Genomic DNA, 19076 nt, shown 5'->3' with positions numbered 1-19076 from the left:
GAGCATGGCTAGAAGCAAAGACATAGCTGATTTGTATTGAAGATAGGCAGAGTAAGCAAATAAAGCGTCCGATACTGTTTCTACTAAAATGAACGGCAACACTTCCATTGACTTTGGTGGAAGCAGGATTGGGCCAACACCCTCAATATCCCAAGCTTAGTATGAACAAATCTTCATGCAGCTGTGAATATACCCAGCACTGTTATAGGATGCCTAAAAAAAAAAAAAGGTTGCCAAGAAATTCAGAATTTATCATTTCAACAGAAAGGCTTACAAACAAAAGGTACCAGTGGAAAATAAAAGGAAAGTGTAATCTTGAGTTGCTCCAGTTGCTTTTAAAAAAGAGGTTTTTACAGAACATTAACTATAAAATCTCTTTTGACAAAATTGCTTGTCAGTTCTTTCAGTCTTTGCTCAGCTAAAACTCCCTACAGATTTCAGCAGGGAGTTTTGTCTGATACAGGTGATAAATCTGTGCCCCAAATACTATTTCCTAGCCTTGCAGAGCCTCTCAAACTTATTATTTTCCTGTACCTTCCAAAACAGTCAAAAAATTTGAAGATGACACTATATACTCATACATTCATGTATCCAGTGCTTGCCACTAAGTAACAGACATGCATTTTCTATTAGGAAATGACAGCTGAATGCAAAATTTTCTAATTGCAAAATTCTACTGTATTTACTAGTTAAAATAAACACTTCTTGGAATACTACTGGATTTCCCCCCCTCTTTTTAATTTTCCTTTTTAAAGGGGGGAATAAAATGCAATTCAAAACAGTCAAGAATTATTTAAGACTTCTGCATGAGGAGCTGAAGCTGTTAAACTGTTTGGGTTAAGATCGATAATATATAGCTGTTGCTAGACAATACTAGACTAATCCTTATGGTAAATGCTTCTGTAAAAACTATCACTCTGTGTTACAAAAATATCACAGAAGATAGCATGATTCACCACAGAAAAAGAGCACACTGGCAGCAGGTAAACGAAAGCATATGTTGAAAAACCCAAAGCCTCCCAAAGTGAGTTAAGTGAAAAAGCAGGCTTCCAAACCACATTTTCGGTGCGCACTTCAGCTCTCGCAAAGTGAAAGCATGCAGAGTACAGACCAGCGAAGCATCCAACACCCAACATGCTTCTCTCTCTCCAGAGTCTTTCTGAAGTAAGGCATCTCAAACAAATTCTTATTTACCTTACAGATTTGCATTTTAAAAGTTGGGGAGACAGATTCTCCGGTCCTTGCTCAGAGTCTACAGAGTGCCCTGGTTGGTAGCACCAGCCACGCAGAGAGAGACCATGTCTCACCAACGGCTTTCACCAGGAACATTTTCCAGTGTTTATTTCCAAACACTGGCTGGCTGGGTAACAGTTGTGTGTTGTTGTTGCTGTTGTGGTTATTATTATTATTACTATTATTATTATTACTACAGCTACTACTTCTAATACTGCTACTAAGTGATTACAAAGGAGGATTGATTCTTAAAGAAGCTGCAAACTGTGCAGCTCCCCTTCCAGCTCTTTATCTATATATCGCTATTCTTTTGTTTAAGGAGAGCTTTCTCTAAACAAACCTCGCACAAAAGGTTTCAGTAATTAGTGATGGATTCAGGCAATATAGCCATTCAAATATTGCTGTCCTCTGATCTGGAATGAGCTGATCAAACACCAGCAAGCTAATTATTTCAGACACTGTACAGTAATCACTAAGCCCAAATGCGAACATTTACAACCAAAACAGGTATTATTTTGTGCATTGGAAGACAGTCTCATGATCTCCATATATCGAAGCTAGTATGTATAATGCATAAGCTTTCCAAAGCAACCTTAACTACTGGTGCCCACTGCCACAAGGTATCGGTGTGGACCTGTTCAGCATTTCAAAATAATAAGCAGGCTAGTGTACTTACTCTCAAACTCAAAGAAACAGCAGTTTTCATTTGAAATATAATTTGTGAAAAAGTACATGAGGAATGCAGCAGTATATGTATTTCTTGGATAATCAGTGCTAAGCTCTGCTCTCAATGAAATAAATGGCTAGTTTTGTGCTGTCTCAGGGGGACCAGGCTCCTGCCTATACTAAGTGGGAACATACAGCTCTGTTTTGCATTTCTCCTTACCTCATCTCCCATACCTTAAAAATAGCGAAAATACTTTTCAAATGACCGATCCAAGTTCATTCACCTCATCATCTATCTGCCTTGAAATAGTCAAGGACTCCTTTAGAAAAATATTTCAAATAATGCCAGAGTCGCTAGGGGTTTTTCTCCCCCCAGTTCAACCTCAAACTAGACATACAATGAATCTGACCACAGTACTTTCTATTTAGGATAAATTATTCTGGCTTTTTTTTTTTTTTTTTTTTTTAATCAAACAAATCTCTCTCAAAGCTTCACTTCCTTGGACAGGCAAGTGAGCAGGTGATACAAATGGCATGAAAGTAAATGCTGCTTTGTAACAGGGGATGGTACTTTCCTGCACAGCATGCTGAGGCTACTAAGATGCTTCACAGAATGACAGCCTGTGGTCTCAATCCAACAAGTCCTACTCAAATGAGTAGCCTTTACTCACATCTGAAAGAGTGCTGAATTTAATAGGATTGAAGGGGTACAAACTAGCCATGAAAACAAGCACTTCCAAGGGTGAAACATGAAAGACTGAAAATAACAACAGATAAATATTTTATAATATATCCTTGTACTGGACAAATGGACATTGCCTCCGTATTTCACAAGTGCAGTTTCTAACATCCCTTTCAGCAGTACTTACTGATATGAAAGCACGAAGGCACTGTATTTATTGTTGTTTTTGAAGTGTAAGTCCTCACTGAATTCAACAGGGAGTAAAGCTTAAAAGCATTCTACATGAAAGGCTTTTTTTCTTCTTTGTTAAAACTCGGTCACTTTATGAATAACAGAAATCTATACCAGAATTTAATAATTACTTCAGAATATTAAAAATGCTAAATGCTAAAATATCAAGCTACAAATTAATTTTGTTTTTTTAATCACAGAATACATCTATTTCAGGAAAATATAGAATTTTTCCATATTTATTTATGCTTTATAGCTTGTTTTCATTTTCTGATATATTACAAAGTAGTTGAATCCATTACGTAGTGAAGAATTTAAACTTTTTTCTTTAAATTTTCCTGAAGAGAAACAATAATTTTTGTTATTATAGTGAGGATGTGATACAGTAAAAATTTTCAAGGACTTTGGCAGAATTAAGCAAGCACTTGCTTAATCTTATGGACATGGGTTGAATTTTGCAGTTCTTAGTTACACAATAGGTGTTGAATAGGAGTTTTGTCAAGCAGTCAGGATCTCAGCCACTAATAACCTCTCAGTTATTTTCTTTTTCTCATTAGTAGTCTAACAGCTAACGGACTAATCTGAAGCTGCTACGGGATGCAAGATGAATTACAGCACATCAAGCTTCCCCTATGAAAACAGGTGAAAAATGTCCAGCAGCATCTCTCAGATGGTACCTGGGGTGAGCTCCTGAGCAGGTACCAGCCCACAGAGCCACAGTGGCTCCAGCAGTGCTGGCACTTCGCACCACCGAGGTCTGGCCCTAAAATTAGCCCATAGAAATTCAAACGAAGGCATTTTGAGAAAGGCACTTTGGGGTGGTGATACCTGAAGCCAGTTCAGGTGCTCTGGTGACTCAGCGGAGCGGGGTGCAAGGGGTTGATGCCAGGAGACTTTGCTCTGTGTCCCTAACCAAGTGCACCCACCAAACAAACACTTTTCAGGCAGGAGCAAGGAGGATGGCATTGGCCTACTTTCTCACTGCCCAAGGGGAAGGGAGACAGCTCAAAGGGTGCCATGGGTCCTTTAGTCACCATTTGGAAATGTGCAGAGTTGAGAAAAAATTGTCACTTCTGACTACACATGCAGAGGATTTGCAAACCTGACTTTACTTGTTCTGAATTTTTATTGCCGGCATAGATCTTTCTCCTCTGTTCGAGAGGAGAGCTTCCTGCATGATGAGAAGGGAAAATGCAACAAATGGATGCTTCAAAAATGTTGCTATCTACTTTTGTGAAACAGACTGAAATTAAGCATCACATGCTAGTCAGGATAATTCTTAAAATGTATGCTGCTTATTAAATGCCCCCTTTCTTAGGATTAACTGCATCCAGTCTGGAAAAAGCCCCAACCAAATACTGTGTTTCATTTTTGCTCCAGAATCTTTTCATTTTGTCCCATCTTAAATCAGTTCTAGTTCCACACAAGTAAATTACCTGAAAAGGGTCTTTTCAATTATATTAAATAAGGACAGTTACAATAAAATTATCTCTGATTATTCAGTATTTTGTTTTTCTGTTACTCTGTGTCATGGAATCCTCAAATTATGTGTGATTCATAGGACACTTGGGTAAAATCAAGAAAGAGAATCAACGTTTCCTTAGGCTTGCACATATTTTAAATTGCTGATACCTTCCTCAAGCATTCAAACAAAATTGCCTTGTAAAGGAATCCAACAAATATTGGAGTAAAGTATTTTCTGAAGCTTCTTTTTAGACTATACACAATAATACAAATGAAAGCATGAAAGAGTGTTGTACAAATTACTGTTATTTCTACATCCGGAGCTCTATAATTGAGAATTAATTAATATTTTCTAAATGTTAGTAATTTCTTTCAGAAAGATAAAACCACTGAGAAGCAGTGTAGAAACTGTGAAGAATTTTCAGAAAAAAATGCGTATGTTAGCATCAGCTAAAGCTAAAATGTCTGCTAACTATGAAGACAGATGTGTAAAATGCTCTCACATGCAAGTCCAATAATCATTTCAAAGTGCAGCTCACAGCATTTTGTATATTTAAACAAGCATTATTATAAACAAAACTCTGAGCCTAGTGCACTGATATAGGACAATTATTTATCATCAGAATACTTGTTTTTCCCCAAGCACAGATTAAATAAGGTTGGAACATATACTAATAAACCCACAAATTTGTTTTAAAATTATATTAACTTGGAAACAGTAGCCTTGTAGCAACATATTGATCCTGGAGAAGAGCAGTACTACTTTTTTCTTAGTTCTATCATCTCTTACAATTGACAGAGCTGTTAAAGAAAGTTTTCTTAAATTGTTAGAACACGTTTATTTTCTTGCAAATTAATTCTTTTTAACTCTTTATGATAGCTTTGAATCCCATAAAGAAAGATGAATTATCACATACTGAGCCCAAGCTGTGAAACAGGAGGAGACAAATAGAGACCCCTACTGTGTTTAACAATGGAGAAGAAATTCCAGACTCAAAAGAAAAATTTTCTGTCCTTTTTCTCAGCCCACAAAAGCTGCTAGTATGGCTTTGAACAGTGGAGGGCACTCTTGCTATGCAAAACCCGGCGCTGACCTGGCACACTCGGTCTGATCTATTCAGTAGCCTGAATCTCAGAATTTGTTAAGTAACAGCCACCTGTGGCACAGGCACTAACTGTACTCTGGTTAAAACATTTGCAGTTTCTAATCTGTGCAGTGAAGCACTTCACTATATCAAACACTGGCGCCTTTCTCTGTGGACGCAGATGTGGAACAGATGCAAGCTTCACAAATTCTTTGTAATATCTGTGCAAGAGATCATACTAAATAAGACCTGTGCTATATTTTTCAAAGCCATATAAACAGCTATTCGGTTGGCTGTTATGGCATGTGTACATTAATTTCAGGTTGTGCAGAATTCGTGTACAAATAATGCGGGAGTCTGTAGGAATTAAGTTTATTTGGAATGCATTGAGTTTTATTGGGAATCCTAAAAAACAATAAAATCGAGGTCAGTGCTTCTAACACAGCTGATATGAAAAAAAACCTGAAAACCCAAAACAAATAAACTAGAAGAAAGGAGAACCATAGAGATTTTGCATTGCTTTCCTTGAAAAGTGTATCATTAAATACATCTTAAACTAAACAATTCTTAACACCCTGCATGAATAATGAAGCCAATCGCTGTCTGAACAAGCACAGAAAAGCAGACAAATTTGGTTTTGGAGGCTTGCAAGATGATGAGCCGATGTGAGGACCCAATCCTGCACCTCCTAAGCATCTTAAAAGTGAACTTACGAGTTCTGGGCTCAATGACACTGCTCCTTTGAGTAAAATTTCTCACAACCAGGAGCACTTGAAAGAGCAAACCTGGAGCGATTCAATGCCAGTTGTGCAGCTCAGTCATTTTGTTTTTTCACCATTCCATATACTGCAGTATTGTCCAGGATAGCAAAGTCATAGCGATCTAGACAAATCCTTTAGCTTTCATCATTTCCAGCTTTGAGGACATTAGTGCATCAACAAATCCGTAAATAAAAACTATCAAATGGCACCAGGAGAAGGGGTCTCCTGAAATGCTGAATGACGAGTCAGTTTTGGTTATCTGGAACAAAAATACGGCAGCACCTGCAGGGTTAATTAAGCAGTTCAAGATGCTGGGCTTCACAAAAGGAAACCTTTTTCCTACTTTAAGGACTGTAAACACTTGTGCTGAACTAGATGGGCATTTGATAAGCTGTACAGCTGTAGCAAACTCCGAGGGATCTCTAGTTAACACTCAAATTCAGTGTTAACACTTAACAGAACAGTGGTAAGCCGTGCTGCCAAGGTCAACTGCACAGATGTACTAATTGTATTATGAGCTTGACATCTAGTGGCCACCCCTGGCAGGGCAAAGCAGGCAAAGGTTAAATCAGCAAGCCTTGTCAAAGCACTTCTAACTACCCACCCTCAGGGAGAGGAGGCCTGGGGAAGCTTTCTGGCACTCCGCGGTCCCACCTTCTGGCCGGCACTCCCCGGCGGAGCTCCCGTGGCGCGTCACAGCGCGACCCATCCGCGCAGCGCCCACCTGCGCCCCCGCGCCCACCCCGGCCCGCGGCCCCGCGGCTGCTGCAGGGGGTCAGCAGCCTGCCCGAGCACTCCGGTGTGCCTCCCTCTCTGGCTCCGAAGTTTGGAAGCGTTTTCCGTGGTTTTTTTGCAACCAGTGATAGGTTTCAGATTTTTGAGGGGGAGTGGTGAAACTGAGGGTTGCGGGGGGGGGGGGGGGGTGGAACACACCACACACGCTGGTATTAGAAAGTGGCAATAAGAATTTCAGAAGGGCTTTTTGTAAAGATTTAGCTTACACTATAATAATAAATATTGTTCAAGTATGCTCACTTTTTGCACCCTGACTACAGCAAGGAAATAGTAAAGCCCCCTCTCTCTAATTCTCTTTTCACTTTTCAACTTAAAAGAAACATATTTTTTAAAGGTGTTGCATTATGGTTTTCTATCACCCTTACAAACAATTGTCTTTCTGGCTTTCATGGTTTTGAAGGGTATTTCCTTGATAAGAAGAAATGTTTCCAAGGTCTAACAACACTATAACTGAACCAGCTCCTAAAAGTACATTTTGGACTAAATTCCGTTTTTTGTATTAATGAAGAACCTTCACTACATTTAGTGGGAAATTTTAAGAGCGCAAAGGAAACAGGATTTACATTGATATATAAAATTCAATATGAATGTACTGCTAGAACTAGATTTACTAGTGCTTCCTCTGGAAAAAAAATATAGACAATAACTCTCATTTTACAAATACAATATAATGAAAGAAATTATTTTTATATGCTTTATTACAGAAACTGTGTCAGTACTTAACTATTTTGATGTCATGCCAGACCAGGTTTATTATCAGCAAAAGTGATTGACTCATGTCCTGGCTGCTGGATAGTTAATAGATATGCTTGTCTATGTTTGGCAGACAACAAATCAAATGAAGGAGAGATATCAGGAAAATCTTCCCAGGACTCAGACTATTTTTCAGATGGCAGACTATTTTTCAGATGGCAATAATATTATCTTTATTAATTAGTTTATTTTTACTCTTTTTCTAATGCCACATGTTTTTTGAATTGTAACTTTTCCTCTATCTTAGGCAAGGAAAAGTAATTTTCAACAGCTAAATGTATGCATATAAATAGTGTAATTACACAGAACTTAAACAAACACCTTTCAAAATTTCCTCTCTCTCAGTCTGAAAAAAGTGCCTTAAAGTCTACCTCAGGAGATGGTAAGACTTCAGGACCAGTATCACCAGATAAAATCTGACCCAGTTTTGTCTACTTCCATTGTTATACACACATCAGCAAATCGGCCAGTTGCTGTAGTTTCCTTATTATTCCAAATATTTTTCTATGGCTAACACAGTTCAGTGCAGAGTATTTTTAAAATTATACAAACACAGATGTTACGGAGTTTGAATGTGAAGTCTCTACTGTAATGGCAAAAGTATTTATATAAAAAGTTTCAATTAACATTTCCAGTCAAAGGGACAATTTATAGCTATACTTATTTGTTCTTTATCTTTCAAAACAAAAAGCCTTCTCTTACACTTGCCTCAGAACAAACATTCACAAAAATCACCTAAGTTTTATGTTTACTGACAGCTGCTTGTGACTTCTCAACTTTTAAATGCAACAGTGTCTAAGCAACAGAGAATAACCTCAATTTCATAGGAGAAATGTCCCCCTAAAATGTGTTTTAATGCTCCCTATATGCAGATGGAGTGACCACACTCACATGAGGCGGGCTGCTACACACTGAACTGTGTCTTTGCTGTAGCTGAGCTTGTGTGTACATACTCCAGAAGAATACTGAGTGCAGTCACCAAACTGCCCAAAACTGCACAGCCCAATCCCACTTTACCAAGATGAAACAGATCAATTAGTTTAGACTATGTTGTATGTACTGAAGGAAGAGTGGGAGGAAAAAGAGGTCCAGTATTTTAAAAAATGACTGCTAAAGGCACATTAGAAAGCTCTCTTTGCGCAGTTCACTACAAGGTATCCCTTCTACCTCAGGCTAAACAATGATACATCTTTGCCAGAAACTTCACATGAAGAAGTCCAAAGCACCATTTATGATCACTCTTACCAGAACCTCACTTGCACACTCTAAGAATAACTTTTCAGGACTACAAAAAAACCCGAAAAAACCAAAACACCAACCAAAATGAAAAAAACCCCCCAAACCCCCACAAACAAACAAAAATATTCTTATTATCCCTACCTTTAAAATACAAATGCTATGTCCATGGTTCATTTTAAAATTAGTTGGAGTTGAAGCATGTGCATTGTATCTACAATTCTGATTCATTTGTAATCTGTTGAATTAGGCAAGTGTATTAGAAATGTAATTCCAGCTATTACAATGCGTTACATTTACTGAGAAACTGAGATTATTGTATTCTACAGGCAGTCATCTGAGTCCTTCTGCTGCTGCTTTTAAATGATTTCCAGCAGATCTTCTCATTTAGCAACCTCAAATCATGTTTTTTTTTTAAATACGTGTTTTTTGTTCACTCTTCTACACTGCAGTTTTTCAAGAAATAGATCATCAGCAGCTGTTTGTTAATATTTATTTTCAAAATTATTTTAAAATATATTTTTTAGCATTTCACTTTTGACAATTTCAAACGATTTGGAGTGTATATGTGTAGTTGATGACATGCTAATTATCTTCAGATTTCCAACAGTTTCTCACCATCATGACAATGTCCTGTCTGAATGCAGTTGTGTTATGCTGTAGCCCACGCTGACTATAAAATTATTTGTTTAGATTCTAAAATGTTTGTGATAATGTTAGCATGAAAGTTCTGCTGTGACCAGTCAACTTAAAACCCGGCCTAATGTTTGTCTTCCTTCCTGCACCCCAAACTGCCAGGCTTCTCTCTGTTGCTGTGAATGTCCCTTCACTGTAAGGATTACATTTATGGGACATTAATTTTTAAATGCTTCATTCTATAAAACCGATTTTGAGGTGATATTAAACATGATTTCATTAAATAAATAATAAGCTTTGTTTGTATAGTCTTGCGTTGTTTGGAGACAAACAGCAAAATGAGTGAAAAGGCTACACATATGAAATAATACTGCTTAACCAGTTTGCTTTCTTAAAATGACAAATATTCTTGCGCTGTGCGAACTATTTTTGTCCTGTTGCAAAATATACTCAGGAACTGTAGCAATATCTTGATCACAGCTGTGAACAGAAACGAAGAACACTGACTTGACAAGAAGTGTTCTAATTCATGAGATTTGGAGCTCTCATTATTTCTGGCCTATAAAATTGCTTTCAAGTATGGCAATCGTTAGGCTTCCTAATATAACATGTAAATGATTTACATTACACTAATGTGCACTAGATAGCCCTCTGCTCCTGTAGCCTGTCTCCACCTTGTTCACATTTCTCAAATGAAAGTGCAAACCCAACTTTAGCTTGTTAATTGTTAACTATCAAGGGTTTCACTCTATTAATTAAAATATGTTTTAATAAAAGGAAACATAGCACATTTTGATAACAGCCTTCTAAGGCTGAAAAGTATTTACATTGTTGCATTTTAGGGCTGCTGTGAAAGCCGATTTTGTGCTATTCAGGGACCACAATAATAACGCTTTAAAATTCCTCACTGGGATGCAATGTAGTCCTTTTGATGGAAAGACTGTCTTTCTCATTCGGCAGAAATAAATCCATTCATTTGATCATGTAGTCATTGAGGGCAATACAAAACAAACCAAGTGTGAGAAATTCTATGTGATGAAGTAAACAAAACAAAACCCCCCCAAAAAGGGGAAAAAAAAAACCATTTCCATGACAAAAAGATTCTTTGTCCTTAATCTACCCACCATATGCAAGCGTTTCTTTTTAGCATATCTCTTGTTCTAATCTCGGGTGACATGGCTACATAGATAAGATTCACAAAACAAAACAAAAACCTAGTTTAACAATTTTTTTTCAATTTATTAACTCACCAGGAGTGTCATAATGAAGTAGTGGGATTTTATTTTTCTGTATTGAAATGAATTCAGAACATGTAAAAGTTTGTAATGCTAATGATAAATTCTTAGACCTAGAGCCCAACCCAACAGAGATGGGCTCAACAAATCTTGCTTCCATAATAAAATACTAATTCTCCTCTGCTTGTTTATATTAATTTATTTTACACGACCACAGTTTCCTAAGGAAAAAAAAAATTGATAATGCACTGCTTTGCTCCTCCACTGTGACAGAAGGAAGCATTTCTCTATGCGCCTCTTATTGTCAACACCCAAGTGGGTTTTCCTGGAACAGTGGCAGGAGCCCCCTTAGCAGCTCTGGTCAGCATGGGACTTGCTCCCTGCCTCCCCAAATACCCTGAGAAGGAGCAGGAGGCTTAACAATTTGCCAGTCTGACAGATGTTTTAACCTGATGAAGTGGATTCGTGCTGCCTTAAGCTTCAGGGCTGCAAAGTTCAGATACAATAGTCAAAATCCTCCCCAGGCTTCAACTTTGCTGCCTTTCTCTCCTCACAGATGCAACTTAAGAGTAATTACAGTTTTAAAGCAGGAGAAGGATTTTTTTGTTTTCCTTTTCGAAGGGAGAAAGAGGAGATAATACAGTGGAGCAAGGGGCCTACACAGAAAGCTGAAAACATTGGGGATCCGGCTTGGTTATGTGAGAAACTAAGAAAGCAGTGGCCTCTATGCAAAGAGGAAAAGAAAAACTTTCAAGTGGAAGCTCTCAACTTCGTCCAAGAGAAGAGAGAATGGGCCGTGGTGTGCCTTTGCACACTGCAGTGCCAGGGACTACTAAGGAAATTAAAACTAATTAAAAAAAAAAAAAAAAAAAAGAAAAAGGAAGACGAAAACCCTGCAGCCCTGTTCCCGAAAAGAAAATTACAGCAAAGTGGAAATAAAGCGGGATTACAGTCCAAATCTCTCCAGCTTTGGACACTTGTTCACTAGCAGCCTGGCAGCCCAGATGCATAAAAGCAAGTGTGCGTGTGCCTGCGTGTGGCGAGGAAGCGAGGAATGGCGGATGGGCTAGAAAATAACCCTTCCCCACTTCCTACAGCCGGCGCGACAGAGGCTGGTGGCGGTGGTGGCACTCCGTGTCACCTACCACTGATAATAATTACAGTCGCAGCAGAGCCAGGAGAAGGGGGGAAGGCAGCGCAGGGGGCAAGGCGAAAAGCTGCTGTTCAATCCTCTCGAAAATAATGAAACCAACTCCGCTGGCCCCGCGCACCCGAGTGGCCCTGCCCGCTCCTGCCTGGGTCCCCCCCGGTCCCCCGGGGCAACGCGCGGAGCGGCCGGGGCAGCCCTCGGAGCCTGCGCGGGCGACCCGGGGCGACGAGGGCATCCCCAGGCAGCGGCCGCGTGGGGCTGCCCCGGGGCCCGGCAGCCCATGGCCCGCGGGACATCCCGCAGCCCCGGGCAGGGCACCCCGGCCCCGGCCGCCCCAACATTCCTGCCAGTGGGGCGAGGCGAACATGGCTTCTGTCCACTCCGAGCCTCCGCCGGGAGGGAGCAAGAGGGAGAGAAAGGGTGTACCAAATAACACAGAGAGAAGGAGCGCAGCGGAGAGGAGGAGGAGGCGGCAGGCGCTGCTCCGGGGCGCCCGTTCCTGCAGCTGCTCGAGCCCGGGTGAGTGGGGAGGGAGGGCCGAGCCCCGAGCCCCGCCGCCGAGCCCAGCCGCGATCAAAGCGCTGGGGAGGCCGGGAGGTTGCTGCTGGGAGGGCTGGTTAGGCAGGGGGTGGGCTGCAGAAACTTGGCTAAACTGAGAACTTCTCAGTTCCGCTGCCTCTTCCCCCGGCTGCTCTAATTCCCATTCTCCCGCTGCAGAGTAATTGCGCTCCCATGTTCACCATCACCATAAATTCACCTATCTCCATCCGAAACACACTCACAAAAAGAGAGAGAGAGAGAAGGAGAAAGAGGCGCCGGGAGCCCTTACCGTGCTCAGAAACTACCTCTGCTTGCAGCTCTTCGTCCGATTTGAGATGCTGGGGTTTCGCTTGCTTTCGACGAGACATGCTGCTAACTGAGCCGTCTTGACTCTGCTTTTTGCAGAGGCATCAGCGACGTGGAGGTGGAAAGGAGGGGGGAAGGAATTGGGAACGAAGGAAGGGGACTCGGGGGCTGGAAATAACTGTTCACAAATAAAAGTCGAGTTGCAAAACAAACCAAACAAACAACAGAAAAGGCAACCAACACCCCGGAGGGGAAGAAAAAAAAAAAAGAAAAAAAAAGAAAAAAAAAAAAAAGGCAATTCTAACCAGCCAGCCAAACTGGGAGTGAGTGAGTGAGTGCGCGGGTGAGCGGGTGAGCGAGCGGGGGATGAGCCGGGCGGGGTGTGCGCGGGGCGGCGGGGTGTGCGCGGGGCGGCGGGCTGGGGCGGCTGCGCGCAGCGCGCATGGGGCTCAGTAATTATGATTGTGAATAATGCATGGCGATTAATGGTGCTGGGGGCGAGCGCGGATTGGCGCGGCTCCAGCGGACTCAGGCTGCATATGTAAATGAAGGACGGGGCTCCGCAATTAGCCGCTTCGCTCCGCCAAATGATGCGTCTCCCGGCACCGGCAGCGCCGCCTGCGAGAGGCACCGACCGCGTCGGTGGCGGCGGCAGCGGCAGCAGCGGCGGCAGCAGCGAAACACACACGCACCACGCAGGAGGGAATCTGTTTTGCACACACTTTACACAACATATGTGCAAGGTTCACTTGTTGGAAAAGGTCACGATCTTCGCTTTTCTGTCTGTCGTGCTTTCTTCCCCCCCCGTCTCTCAGTTTCTTTTGCTCTGCTTTCTGCTCTCTTTGCTTTGTTTTTTTTTCTTTTCCCTTTTCTTTCTTCACATCACTCTGCGTCCTCTGCTCTCTCGGTCTCTCTTTCCCCAGAAGTTGAGCTGCAAAGCATCTGATTTATGTGTGTGTGTGAGTAATTTCTTCCCAGGAGGAAAAGAAACTTTTGTGTATGCCTTTTCTTTTTTCCTCTTCTTTTCGGTGTGATTTCTCTTTCGGCGTTGTACTGCTCTTTCCCCTTGATCTTCACATGCTTCTCTTTAGCTCTTCCTCCATCCTGTCTCCTTTTCCGTCGCTCTTTCTATCTCCCCTTCCCGGCTGACTTTTGTTCTCTCCGCTCTCGAAAGCGTACGCACGCACACGCAGAAGACCTTGGGCAGTTTTGTCTTTCACCTCTCCTTCCTTCTTCTTTGTCTTGCAGCTTCTTTCTCCAAGCAGAGACTCCCCGTTGGTGGTGGTGGTCACTTCCTGTTGTCCATTGGTAGGAAGTTTTTTTTCTTTCTCCCTCTCTCTCTCAGGTTGTAATGACTTTTTGTGACACTCCTCACCCTTCTGCCCACCCACCCCCCTGGCTCAGCCGTGTGTCCTGTTAGCTAATGACAGCGGGCTCGCGTGTGCGCCGATGAGCAAGTCCTTGGTCTCCAGCAAATAGTATGGATCGTCTCCCAGTTTTGGGGGGTGGGGGTAGCTGTTGTTGTTGTCGCGGGTGATTCCCCCTCCCCTGCCTTGCCTCGTTCTCAGCGGCGCCGCCAGCTGCTCCCTGAGCGGCGGCCCCGCCGGTCGCTGCCTCTGCTCCGAGCCGAGGAGCGCGGCGCGTACCGCGGCCGCTCTTGATTTCGGGCAGATAAACTTTCAAGTTTGGGAGCGGAGCGGGTCACACGGCAGCTCCTCCTACTCTCCTCCTCCTCCTCCGCCTCCCGTGCCGCGCTGCCGGGGCTGCAGCCGGGGCTGCCCCCAGCCCCGCAGCCCGATCCTCTCCCCGCCGCTGCCGAGCCTCCCTCTCCGCACGCACTTTCCCAACAGAGGCTTTTCTCCCAGGCCCCCCCGTTTTTTGTAAAAGTGAGGAGGGAGGGGGGGTGGGGAGAGACTTCCCTCCCCCCCCACCCCCCGCTTTCCCCTCTTATCGCATTACAAGTTGCCGGGGAGCCGGGCCGAGCCTCCCCCGCCCCGTCCCGCCGACTCGCGTCCCTCCCGCCCCGTCTGTCCCCCGGGGAGGCGGACGGCCCCTCCGCCGCGTAGCAGCTCCGTCTCCCCGGACGCCGCCACAAGTTGCCGCTTCCCGTGGCCGTCCCTGCCCGCCTCCCCCTCGGCCGGGGCGGGCGGGGAGTGGGGCCAGCCCGCTCCCATGGCAGCCAGCCGCCGCTAGGATGTACCCCACCGTCGCCGATCGCCGCGGCCCCGCACCGCGCAGGGGCCCGCAGTGCGCGCACTGTCCTGTCGCGCAGCTCAGCGCCGTGCTGTGCATGTGTGCCTTCGGGGAGGGGGGCTTCTTCAGCGGCTCCTGCGATCCTCTCCGCCGTTTTGTTTTCCCTTTATTTTTTCTTTCTTTTTTCTTCCTTTCTTTCTTTCTTTTTTTAATCTGTTAGTCGCAGCCCGGCCCCGCCGACCCCCGCCCTGTGCCGCGCTCGGCGGAGCGGCCCCTGCGCCGGCCCTCGCAGGGGCGCGGAGGGGCAGCCCACCTTGCCGGCCGCGGGAGGGAGGCGGGCAGCTCCGCGTATGGGGCCGGGGATCAGTGAAAGGGATTTCCTCCTAATACCCCCACCCCAGCCCGTGTAATCCAGCCCTAGTCCTTAAAACACACTAACCCCGGCTTCTTTGGGAGCCTTCTCTGTGTAAACTTTCCCTGCTGATAGCTCCCTTTATCTCGTGAGCTCTGATACCCTGTCTCTGGGCTTTCGGTTTATTCACCGCTTTTATGTTGGTAGGCAAACCAAATAAAGTTAGAGGCGACAGTTTAGGCCACTCCGGATAGTTTGCTGACATGCATAACATCAGCGACTTCTGTGGGGCAGGTATTCGTTAGAAACGGGCACGACCCTTAAGGGAAAGAACATTGAAACGCCAGATCAATGCTTTTTGGTATTAGACGAATGTACTTTTCTGTCCATCATTTGGCGAGATGTGTACATGACACTCCTCGCAATGATTGCCTGCTTCACAATTAAAAAACTTGTTTACTGTCTATAAATTCTAGTGCATCTTCTTCTCGTGCATCAGTCCTTGCTGAAAGTTTGGTAGCACTAAGAATGTTTCGTTTAAAATACCTGGAGACAATGGTGATGGTTGAAATATGATGCAATTTTCTAAAATGAAGTGGGAGGGAACGAGCCCATTAATTGAGCATGGTTTTTTTTCCGCCAGAAGTAGGAATTTATTGCAGCCGGCTCACACGAATAACACACTGTGCGTGTGTGTGTATGTGCTGCGTTAGATTGCAGGCAGAGTGCAGGTGAAAGCGAGCGTCTGCGGGCGTTCAAGTAACCCTCAGCATCGCAGCCGTGAGTGGGGACCTGGAGTTAGGGCTTCCCCTTCAAAAACAGAGAGGGACATTTTTTCCGACTTTTTTTTAGGTGAAGAGGCTTAGCTACTACTCTCTGTGGCTGAGATATTTGCTCGGAATGAGTGAGGACGCACTTTCACCTCGCCCAGGCATTTTCCCCCACAATTGCTGTAGTAGAAATGTGTCAATTTTCATCCAGTCATCTTTTGAAAAGATTTGTTGCTGTTGCTGAGGCAACATTCCACCCCCCCCCCCCCCCCCCCCCCCCCCGCCCGCCTCCCCTCCCCAACCACCCATCACCAAACTTTGGCGTTTTCTATCGCTCAGTGCCTGGTAGTTCCCTCAGCAGCAGACGATTTCTAAAAGAACATTTTAAAAGTGCGATGTGAGGGGGAAAAAAAATGCAGCTCATTGGCAGCGTTATAAACCCAAAACTTTGTCCTTTGTAAAATTAAAATTATTGAAAATTAATATGATTTTGCGGAACGTGAGAGAATCTTTAAGTGGAAAATTAAATAATCCCGTCTTTAATGTTTAATGAACAATGGAGAACACAACAGGCAAGAAAGGCATAATTACCAGATTTGTATCTCTTGACATTAACATATTCTAGGGTTACAAGTGATACATTTTATGGTTTTCTTTTCCCTTATGCCGCTCGCCTTCCCACTTTTTCTCTGGGAGAGAGAGCCGGCCGCGCTGCGCGGGGGTCGCGGAGCCGGCTGCCGGGCGGCGCGGAGCGGGGCGGCCGCTGCCCCCCGCCGGGGAAGAGCTGCGGAGCCCCGGCTCCGTCAGGCAGCGCCGAGACTCACCACCGGCGACGGCGCACATCGCCGGGGGAAAGTTTCTACCCGACCTGTCAGTGTAGCGGGCTCGGGAGGCGAGTGGAAAGTTATGAAGTGATACTCGTCTCCTCCTGCCCCTTCCTCGTCCCTCGCTCCCCATTACACCGCAAAGTTTTCCACGGACCTTTTAATTAATCTTCTTGAGTCGAGGGCGAAAAAAAAAAATATAATGATGCGTTCGCTGAAGTTGGGCTGTGAAAAAACACGGCCACTGCACTGAGGCGGGGGAGGGGGAGAGAATCGCTTAGCCGCGTAAATCTCTGCGCACCCACACAGGTAGGGGCGCGCAGGAGAGCGGGGAGCGCGGTTGCGGGGCTGGCAGTCACGCGTGTTCCGGCTCAAACCGCGCCCGCTCGCTTCCCCCTCGCCGTGACTGGGGGATCCACCAAAATACTTTACTAGTGATGGGAAGCAAAAGTGTTTTTTTTTTTCTCCGTAATTAAATCTAATTTGTTAATTGTCTTCTTTTGCGATGTTGCTTTCATTGTCAGAAACGACACGTTATTATTCTGCCTGCTTAATAATGTTATTTACCAACCAGTACGTTATTTTTTACATTAATGCGACCCCTAGTTATGTGTTTGCTTTAATTTTTATCCTTATTCGGAGTTCATAAAAAACCTCAGAAAGCTTATCTACAAGATTGACTCTACAAAGAGCATACAAGCAGTTCTGTCTGCACTTATGCTTTACACAAGGTTCTTAAACCCATCAAAGTTACCAACATGCGGCTAAGATGGATCTGACGTTTTGTGCAATCCATCTACCATCTTTTAAAGTTATTATTTTGCTCAGCAACTTTATTCGAAGGGGCATGCAATTATTTGGGCTTTATTTTCTGTCATCTCCCACTCTTCCTGGCAGGCTGAAGTATTGTCTTCGCACCTCCTTTCTGCACCACAACTTTTGCTTGAGGACCCTGGGGTTAAATCCAGCACGATTTTTTTTTCTGTTTAAAGCTGCAACAACTGACCGCTAATTCGTTCTCACGTGAGCAAAGATATTACCATACTAATATTATTATTGGTAAGAAGAGGTAATTGATAACACCACCTGCCACTCTGCGGCAATCACGATGATAAATGTTTCCATCAGAGGGAAATCTGTGCTTGGTCTACCACAGCCTAACCCAAACAGCACGTCAAATGTCAATTATAAAGATGTTTCTTTTCTATTACATTTTTTTTTGTGGAAAGCAACTAGCCCCACCACGAGATTTATAGAATCAGTCTACAGCACAACTATGCCTTAAACGTTTTGCCTTAAACATTTAAGTTACTTTTCCTTTTATTTAATACTGTGCCACCCTTGGGTCTAAATAAACATTGATTCATATACACAAAAGCTTATGTTCACACGTAGCAAACTCCAATTACCATCTACTTCCGTTCCTTAACCTAACAGCTGATACACTACATTTAACCAAGAATTTTAAATACTTTGTGGAATATTTGTAATACACATCATTGTGGGGACATTATCAAGACAACACACATTAAAGCTCATACAGACTTGTCATTCACACATATGGATGCATAGGTGCTGTATATATTAAACCCTTGTATTTGTATTGTAACACGTCTGTCAGTACATACTCCAGGAAGTGCATGTAGGAATGCAGTGTGCATGTAAAATCAGTGGGCTTAGCCCCTTTGCAAAATCTGTATGCTTCTGAAGAAGACGAGATGAATATGAATATATATATGTATACACACTGCAGGCACACACACACAAATAAACGATGTTACATTGTCCACTAACTCCAGCTATATAAATAGTGTCGGCAAGTATAAAAACTTTCATTGCCTTGGCTACAGATATGCTCAGAAGATTATTATTAGTTTGTATTAATAGATGCAGGCCTCAAAAGACGAAATCAGCTATTGATAATTGCAAGAAGTATACAGCAGCTACTGTATCGATCGGCTTGTCCCTTATTCCCCTGGTATAGGAGAGATAAGAAGACACACTCTTTAGTGCAATATAATTTCTTTTGACCTATCTGCTTGCTACAGACTTATGATGAATAGCCAGAGTGGTTAAAGTCCTTTATCACGAAAGTTACCCCTTGATATAATATTGATTCTTTATAACTAGCTCCAAACACAAAAATCAAACTGTCCACTTGACC

At 43.5% G+C, this 19076-nt stretch overlaps 1 protein-coding gene across 2 annotated transcripts in view; it reads right to left on the bottom strand.

The window, feature by feature from the left end:
• Positions 1 to 13210, bottom strand: part of SALL3 (spalt like transcription factor 3) — a 25693-nt gene extending 12483 nt beyond the window's left edge. For both annotated transcript variants that reach the window (XM_048295663.1, XM_048295673.1), the window contains exon 1: positions 12757 to 13210. In XM_048295663.1, coding sequence (XP_048151620.1) covers positions 12757 to 12835 — 79 coding nt within the window. In that variant the 5' untranslated portion in view covers positions 12836 to 13210. The remainder of the gene's footprint in view (positions 1 to 12756) is intronic.
• Positions 13211 to 19076: the final 5866 nt, after the last annotated feature.

Source organism: Corvus hawaiiensis, chromosome 1, assembly GCF_020740725.1.
Source record: "Corvus hawaiiensis isolate bCorHaw1 chromosome 1, bCorHaw1.pri.cur, whole genome shotgun sequence".
NCBI classification, from domain to species: Eukaryota; Metazoa; Chordata; class Aves; order Passeriformes; family Corvidae; genus Corvus; species Corvus hawaiiensis.
Note: the sequence above shows the minus strand (reverse complement) of the source record. Positions and strands in the feature narration are given on the sequence as shown.